Source organism: Fukomys damarensis, unplaced genomic scaffold (assembly GCF_012274545.1).
Source record: "Fukomys damarensis isolate Sample0158 unplaced genomic scaffold, DMR_v1.0_HiC HiC_scaffold_33, whole genome shotgun sequence".
Lineage (NCBI taxonomy): Eukaryota > Metazoa > Chordata > Mammalia > Rodentia > Bathyergidae > Fukomys > Fukomys damarensis.
This window is the reverse complement of record NW_022900945.1, coordinates 54973311-54981788: the sequence shown is the minus strand read 5'-3', so window position 1 is coordinate 54981788 and position 8478 is coordinate 54973311. Positions and strand designations below refer to the sequence as shown.

The 8478-nt window shown below is 62.2% G+C and overlaps 1 protein-coding gene across 5 annotated transcripts in view; it reads right to left on the bottom strand.

Moving 5' to 3' along the window:
- Window positions 1-6: 6 nt before the first annotated feature.
- Smg5 (SMG5 nonsense mediated mRNA decay factor) overlaps window positions 7-8478 on the bottom strand; it is an 18887-nt gene continuing 10415 nt past the window's right edge. For 2 of the 5 annotated variants that reach the window (XM_019210604.2, XM_019210603.2), the window contains exons 11-21: window positions 7835-8440; window positions 6436-6611; window positions 5239-5314; window positions 4580-4755; window positions 4094-4252; window positions 1832-1891; window positions 1475-1634; window positions 929-1019; window positions 658-732; window positions 341-479; window positions 7-264 (exon numbers count right to left, since the gene is read on the bottom strand). In XM_019210604.2, coding sequence (XP_019066149.1) covers window positions 181-264; window positions 341-479; window positions 658-732; window positions 929-1019; window positions 1475-1634; window positions 1832-1891; window positions 4094-4252; window positions 4580-4755; window positions 5239-5314; window positions 6436-6611; window positions 7835-8440 — 1802 coding nt within the window. In that variant the 3' untranslated portion in view covers window positions 7-180. Of the gene's footprint in view, window positions 265-340; window positions 480-657; window positions 733-928; window positions 1020-1474; window positions 1635-1831; window positions 1892-2324; window positions 2443-4093; window positions 4311-4579; window positions 4756-5238; window positions 5315-6435; window positions 6612-7834; window positions 8441-8478 lie in introns of those variants that run through there. The other 3 variants (XM_033758201.1, XM_019210605.2, XM_033758202.1) reach the window with 3 other exon arrangements.

Here is an 8478-nt window from a genome sequence, read left to right as displayed (position 1 = left end):
GAGGGCGCCCCACAGGCCTCTCCCCTCCAGGCACTTCCCTAGGGCTCCCGCCGTCGCCTCGGCAACAGAGGGACCCCACCCTCCAGCTGGCTCTGGTGGGGGTGACAGGCGGTGTCCGGTGTCCCGGCTGCTGGGTGAGCAGGGAGATCTGGAGTCTGCCCCACTGCGGCCGGGTCAGCCTCAGCCCATCTCCTTCCACTGCTTGTAGAAGTCCAGAACGTTCTTGATGTCCACGCTGGAGTGGGCAGCGGCCTGCAGAGCCGCCTGTGGCCAGGGAAAGTGAGGGCTTGGGCGGGGTCGGACCCTCTGCCCCCCCCCCCCCGGACCGGGCCACACACACCTGCATGGGCCCGGAGAGCGCGCTGGGGTCATCCAGGGGGAGGCCTGTGACGATGGTCACCATCCCGCTCGGGTCCTCCTCCCCTGCCCCCTGGGCCAGAGTCAGCTGTCTGCAGCTGTCCAGGATCTTGTAGAGAGTCCTGGGGGCGGGGGCGGCATTAGCACGGCCTGCACAGGACAGTGGGGGCCTGGGGACCAGGAGGGCAGCAGGGCACCGGCTGAGGGAGTGGGCAACGCGCCCAAGGAAAGCATGAACAGCTCGGGGCAGAGGAGGACCGCCAGGGCCCCGCCTAGGGCTAGGGCGAGGGTGAGGTTTACCAGGCATCTGCGTCCTGCCGCTTCAGCTTGTGCCGTTCGAAGCTCTTCCCCACCTCTTTCTGGCAGCGAATGTACCTGCAGAGGAGGACAGTCAGGCCCCGGCAGGCCAGGAGGCCGGCGCTCTCGGCGGGTCACACCCATGCTCCGGTCCCTCCGGGGAGAAGGCTTCTGAAGACGGTCCACGTCCACACCCGCCGTGCGGACAGGCCGGCCTGGACACCAGGGCTCTGCGGGCGCCCCCCGCTCTGGTGCCTGGTGCTGCCGCACTCACCTGTTCCCCTTCTTAAACTCCGCCTCCAGGTAGCGGATGCCGTCCCGGGCCCCTGGGTGCTCCTTCTTCAGCAAATCCAGGCCATCGATCACTGCGGCACAAACATCGGGGCTGGCACTGCTGACCCCGCCCCTGGACACCCAGCAGAGGGGACCAAAGCCCTTGGACGGTTCCCAAGTGTGCACTCAGACCCTCCTCCCTTTCCTCCCAGTTCTGTGTGGCCAGCTTTAGTGGGGACCGTCACGCCCACTCCATGGACGAAGTCATGGGGCTCATGAACTGTGTGCCTGTAACCCGGCAGTGAACCAGGGCCTTGTGCCTGCTAGGCAAGAGCTCCACCACTGAGCCCATCCCCAGGTCTTTTTATTTTTTGAGAGGTTCTGCTAGTGACTGTTGCCCAGGCTGGCCTTGAACTTGAAATCCTCCTGCCTCAGCCTCGTAGCTGGGATTAGTGTTCACAAGTACAGCCGGTCCACATGTGGGCCCCAAGTTAAGGGTCCCACCCCTTCTGGCCGCACCCCACCTGTTCTGGCCCCACATGCCCACCTGTCCGTGGGATGAGGACAATGAAGCGGCCACTGGTGGCCAGCTGGCGGATGACAGCAAGGTGGTGGCAGAGAGCCTGGGTATCAGGGACGAGGTAGGGAGACATGGCGGACTGGGCCTTGGGCTGCTGCAGGCTGCCTTCCAGTTGAGAGACTTCAAGCTGTGAGGCGGCAGAGAGGGTGGCTGGGGGTCCTGGGCCTCTCGGCAGAGGGACAAGAGAAGCCAGGAGCTGGCAGCAGTGCAGAAGCAGTGGCCCTGACGGGGCTGCTCCTGTTGCTACGGGAGCACAGGGCGTGCACAGAATGGAGGTTGAGGAGAGGCACAGCAAGGCCGGCCTGACCGGGAGCCTGTGCCTACCTGAAGCCGCAGCTGGGCCATGTCCCGCATCAGCCGGTTCCGCCGGGCCTCCTCCTGTGCCTGCAGAGGACCAGAGTGGGGGCTGCAGAGGACCCTTCTGGGCAGGCTCGCTCCGTGGGGGCTGCTTCAGGCACACAACCTCGCCGAGGGCGTCGCCACCACAGGATGCACCGGCTGTGTCTGGCTCCCTGCTCGGCCAGGCCTCCCCTCCGGGCTGATAGCGTGTGCCCTCGCCTGTCACCAGACCTGCCAGCCCAGCCAGCCCAGCCCCGCACATCACCTGCCCGCTCCCAAGCAGCCCCTCCTCCCCTCAAAACTGCTGCTTTCTGCTGGGCGTGGTGGCTGGGCCTATACTCCCAGCACTCAGGAGGCTGAGGCAGGAGGATTGCTGCAAGTCCAAGCCGAGGCTACATAGAGAATTCCACGCCAGCCTGAACTACACAGTGAGACCCTCGAAACAAGACCCTGCTGCTTCCCTCTGAAGTCCCCTCACCTGCTGAGTGAGTCAGATGTGCAAAGTGGCCTCAGTCTGGCTGGCTCCTAAATGAGCTCAGTGTCATCATCGGCTGGGTGGGGCTTTCAAATATTAATCTCATTCTTTTTCTTTTCTCCTATTTTGAGACAGGGTCTTGCTACACAGTTCAGGCTGGTCTTGAACTCATCATGGAGCCCAAACTGGCCTTGAATTTATGGAGATCCTCCTGCCTCAGCCTCCTGAGTACTGGCATTACAGGCCTGCACCTCCATGCCCTGCAAGTTTCTCATTTTGATACTTATAATACAATTAGGCAAGACCTACTCCAAGCCCCCACAGGGTCTACACAGTAAGGGGCTATCCTTCCCAATGTGCCCAGTGCCCCCTGGAAAACTCTAGCAGAGGAGGAAGACAGGAAGTAGAGCAGAGCCCAGGACAGCCATTTCCTGACAGGCCTGAGGGTGGACTAGAAAGGAAGGGAGCGCAGGGGCAGACTTTCCTCCCCTACCCACACAAGTCGGGCTGGAGTCTGACTTTTGTGCAGACTGTTGCTATGGAAGTGTGTCTGAGACAGGGCACCATGCACGGGGTGTGGCGGGGGCGCTGAGGGTGCAGACCAGTAGCTCAGGCAGCTCCAAGCAGTCGGCCCTGCCACCCAGCAGGTGCTGAGAAGCTGGGGTCTCACACAGCACAGGAGCCAGGCTAGGGGCTTGTGGGGCAGAGCAGCCTGGCACAGACCTGCTCAGCTGGCACGAGGCCTGGTTCCAGCCCCAGCACCAGAGACCAAAAAAGAAATGAGCAGCAAAGAATTCGAGCTGGTCCAACTCTAGAGCCTTGGCCCTGTCCTATGCTGCTGACCTTGGATGTATCCCTACAGCATCCCCATGCAGCCAGGAGGCAGGCCAGGTGGCACTTGGAGGCTGAGGCAGGAATCACTGGGAGCTCAAGGCCAGCCTGGGCTACGCAGCTGCCCCATGTCAAAATGAGTCAGATCCAATCGGGATGCAAGCTCCCCCTACAGACATGTGGCAAGGGTGAAAGGCAGTCTTCACACAGAAAGGTCTGAAGAATGACAGCAGAGGGAGATGCTGCTGCCACCAGGGGAGCAGGCAGCAGGACAGGGTGGCCCGCAGCTCCCTGCTACCCGTCCCCGGGTCCCCAAAGCTTTCCGCTGAGGAAACGCCTGCAAAAACGCTGACAGGTTTTGAAGCTGCGCAACTTCCCCGTAATTATTTTTGTAACCCCCTGTGTCTTCCCCTATGGGACAGCAATAAAAGCCTCATTGTTTTTAACAAAATGTGCTTGTTTATGAGGCAGCAGGAAGGGAGTTTCTGGGGAGCTGGGCCCACTCCCAGCGTGGAGCTGCGGAGCCACACAGGGAGGAGCCTGGCTGGATGAGGGGCCCTTGGGCTGGGGAGAACTTGCGCTGTCCCTCCCACACCCAGTACCCACAACCCAAATGCGCTGGTGTGCTGGGCTCAAGACCACAGGGGTCATGGACGCTCGCTGTGCTCTAGGGTGGGGCATCTGCCCAGCACCCCACCCCACAGGGACTCGTGCACATCTGCCTCCCTTCACGAGGCCTCAAACTCACAATCCTCCTGCCTTAGCCTCCAGAATGCTAGGGGCTGTTTGTTCCCACAGAGCCATGATTTGAGTGATTTACTCAAGGTGGACCAGGGAGTCAGAGCGGGGCCTCAAGCCCCAGCCAGTTGACAGCTGTCCCAAGCCACTTCGAGCGTGAAGCACCCCTGCCACCCGCTCGTGCCAGCCCCGCCCCGGCTCACCATGCGGAACTGCGCCTGGGCCTGCTGCAGCAGGCTCTCCTGCTCCGCCTGCGCGGTGCTGACGAAGATGCCGACCTCTGGGCTGAACTGCAGGACGCTGCCTTGCAGGCGGGACACGAAGTGCCCGAAGCTGCGTATGCAGCAGATGCGCACCACCGACTGGGGGGACACAGCTGTGAGGCGCCGGGCCGCCTGCTCCCTCGCTCCTCCCGGGGAGCTGGGGAAGGGAGCAGGGCTCCAAACTGGGCTGACACTTGCCAAGCTCCTCACATAAAAACCTCACCTGGGTCCCTCAAACATAAACACCTCGGCCAAGGTGCTGCCTCTGCCACCCCCCTACCCAGCCAGTGCAGCACAGAAGGCTGGGCCCAGTGGCTGACGAAGATTCCCAGGCCTCGCTTACAGGCCCCGTCCCTTTCGGGAGGCCCGTTCTCCAGCAGACACCACGGCCGGCAGGCCCTCTGGGGGACAGGAAGCCATCCTCACCTCCTCCAAGGTGCTGAGCAGAGGCTGGTCTGTGTCCAAGTTAAAGTGCCTGTGAGCGGCCCGGAGGGGAGGCAGGTTGCGCAGTGCCATGTCCTCGGGGAGTGGCAGGCTGGAGGGCAGGTCAGGCAGTTCACAGGCTCCCAGGAGACCCTGCACCTCAGGACACAGGGCCAGGCCTGGGGCGGGGAGAAGGTGCATCAGGGAGCCCCAGCCGGGACCCGAGACCAGGCACAGGGCCGAGCTCTAGGCCCAGCTGGAAGAACGGGCAGCTCGGGCTGGGAAGTACACTGGACAGAGATGAGAGGATGGGTGCTGCGGAGGAACAGCCCCGTGTCTAGCAGGAAAGAGCCAGGTGGATGAGCTCCGGAGGTCAAAGCCAAGTCTTTTGTTTGTTTGCAAGAGGGTCTCACTATGTAGGCCAGGCTGGCCTGGAACTCATGATCCTCCTGCCTCAGCCTCCAACTGAACTCCTTTGGCCCGTGGGCAGCGGTGTGGCAGCAGGCCCCACGCTGTGCTCTGCACACCCTGCTGCCCCTGGTAGACCGGGCCTCCTGCGCACAGTGGGACTGCTGTGTGCTCAACTTACACGGCACTGGGTAACCTGCCCCAGGGCCAGGTGGCGGGAGACGGATGGGGGGCACCTCCTGGGACCCACTCACCTGACTCCTGGAGCTCAGCAGCAGCGGGCAGCAGGTTCAGCAACACGGACAGGCGGTTCCACAGACTCTGAGAGCTCTGGGAGGGGGAGGCAGCTGTGAGCCAGCACCAGTGCCAGAGAGCAGCACCGAGGGGTCTGGGCCACCCAGGGATCCTCTGCTACAGGGAAGGACTTCCTGGGTCCTGGCCCAAGAGTGGAGGAGACAGCATCTTTGCATCTCACAGAAACCTTTCTTCTCCTTCTTTTAAATTCGCAGTACTGGAGACTGAACCCCGGACCTTAGGACTAAGCTACATCTTCAACCAGTTTTTATTTTTTAAATTAAGACAGGTCCTCGCTGAGTCACTAAGCTTCCCAGGCTGGGCTTGAACTCGCAGTCCTCGTGTCTTGGCCTCCCAGAGGGCTGAGATTACAGGCCTGTGCGGAAAACTTTCCTTTCTCCCCCTCCTCCACGTTCCAGGCCCAGCCGGTTCTCCAGGGAGGTGGCCAGCATCTGCACACCTCCCAGTGACTAAGGCTGAGTGATCAGTGTCCGCCCGCAGAGGTGTGCACACGCCCCACCAGCTCCCATCTCTGCAAGGAGGCGAGAGGCGGACGTTCTTAGAAGCTGGGCGTGGTGGCACAAACTGCAGCCCCAGCACCCGGGAGGCAGGAGGATCAAAGTTGGAGACCAGACTATCCTACTTAATGAGCTCAAGGCCAGCCTGGACTACAGAGTGAGGCTGTCTTAAAAACCGGAAACAGGGCCAGAGATTTAGCTCTGCGGCACCATGCCTGCCTCTCAAGTGTAAGGCTGTGAGTTCGACCTTCAGTAACCCCCGCAAATAACAGGTTTTGGGGGAACTGAGATGAGACTCTGAACCCAAGGACGAGGAAGGAGAGAGGTGGCAGCCACGATGCACGGCCCAGGGTAGCGAGACCTACACTGTCAGCTCTTCCAGCCACTGCCCAGGCCCCCTGGGCTCCTCCACCTCTGTGCAGAGCGATTGCTGCTCCTCCCGCTACCCCCACCGCCTCCCGCACTGTGCCTATCCTCACTCACTGGCACCGCTCACAATGGCAGGCACTGTGCCCAGCACCACACTGCAAGGAGCTCTCTCACCCGGCCACGCCCGCCCAGCATTTGGCAGACCCCGAGGGGAGCCTGCGCCCTCCACCAGCAGGATGCCCGCCCGGGGAGGAGCGCGGGTGCAGGCACCTGTGCGCACACCACGATGAGGTCCGGGTTGGTCCGCAGCCAGTCCAGGAAGACCTTCACAGTGGGAAGCAGGCCCTCAGCTGTCAGGACTCGCAGCTTCTCCTGCAGGCTGCGCTCGTTCTGACAGGAGCGCCCGCTGGATTCGCTGCCCTCCGACTCGGAGCCCTCCTCAGAGGCTGGGGCAGGGAGAGCGGGGTGAATGAAAGGTGCTGGCAACAGCCTGGGCTCCCACCGCCTGACCTGACTGTCCGAGAAACGCAGGGTACAGGGTACGGGAGCAGTGGGGGCTTGGCCTCCCGGCCTACTCACTGGCTGCTCTTAAACAGAGGGCCTGCTGACTCTCAGAATGATTCTTTCAAACCCCAGCAGAGGAGCGAAGCCTCTCGGCAGCAACTCACCAGCCAGGGGGCAGCAAAGAGCCCAGCCGCGCCTGTCACCTCCCAGCTCTGCTCGGCTCAGCAGGACACTGGGCCCGCTCACTTCACCTCTCTAAGCAACAGCGCCCTCCTCCCTGCAGACGTTCAAGGGCCTCGAGCCTCCCCTGTGCCCAAGTGCTGTGTGAGTGCAGAGGGCATGGCAGCAGGCACGCACACACTGGCTGGCCGGCAGCAGCTCAGCACACACCTTGCCAGGGTGGGAAGGGCAGGGGCTGCGCAGGGTAGGCAGCCATGGGAGTCCACAAGGCAGGAGCCTGGCCCGGCCCTGGGGAGTCCCAAAGCAGATTGCTGCTGCTCTGAGCCCAAGATCCCACACATGTGCTCTGCTACCGAGGCACAGCCCCAGCCCCGAATTACTTTTAAACTAAGTCTGGGGGTAAGTGAGACTTGGCCAAGTGACAGGCTTGGGACAGGGAGGAAAAGCTATGTTCCAGACAAAAGTGGAGGTAAAAAGACAGCCTTTAGGGGAGGCGCAGTAACTTTTCCACAAGTCTCTCATGGAAGCTGGAAAAAAATAAGATCCTAGAGGAGTCTAGCCCAGTGATGGTGAACCTGTTACAGCTTTCAGTGACACACACAGCCCTCTGTGCCACGTGTGCCACAGGTTCCCATCACTGCCTGGCCTAGCTTGGCACACACGGGCCGCGAGTACCACCACGACTCGCGCTCCTCTGCCTCAGCCGGTCTTATCCCGACCCACTGCCCGAGGGGCCCCGGAGGGACCCAGGTGACACGGGGAAGCTGCAGCTGCAAATGCGCGGGGAGGACAGCCCCGAAGTGAGGACAGCATGGAGGGGGAGAGGGCAGGGCCAGGAGAGGAGCTGGAGGCCGCAAATGAGGAAGTGAACAGGGAAGGACACACTGGGAGCCACACCCGGGCCGCACACCAGCGAGGTAGCAGGCTGGAGACGCGAAGCTGCGCAGGACAGGGCTGCAGCAGGGAGGCCCAGAGGCCCAGATACCTGGTTCTGAGGGCTTGTCCGCATCCCCATTGACACAGGGCCTGCAGCCAGCCAAAGCCTGTGGGGCGGTGGGGGGCTGCAGGAGCAGGTTGCTGAAGGTGGGGGCCAGGCGGAAGCAGCGCTTGGTCTGGAACATCTGGGTGGACATGGCTTGCAGATTGCTGGCGATGCTAGCTTCGCTGGGGCCCAGAGGGCCATTGAGGGAATCGGGGGCCTCTGATCTGGCCCGAGGGGGCTCTAGGGCTGGGGACCGGGTCCCCTCCTCATCCTCCATGTCTTCCAGGTCTGACCGGGACTCCTGGCTGTTCATTTCGGAGTCTGTCTCAGCATCAAAGGCTGTGCCCCCACCTTCCAGGCTTTTGTCAGAGCCACTGTCCGAGCCTTCACTGGCCCGGGCTGAGTCACGGCTTGAGTCTGATTCAAAGCCTTCACTCAGGTCGCTGTCATCACCAGCTCTGGGCGGGTGGCGATGGCGGCGGCGGCGGAGGCAGGAGAGACGCGAGAACTTCCGGCTCTTTCTGCCCTCCCCAGTGTGGGATGCTGTGGGCGCCGGCTCGGGATCCAGTTCCTCCTCTTTCTCCAGCGGTTCCCTGGATTCTGGCTCATCTGTGGAGGGGAAGCAGAATGGGAGGTGATGCTGGAAC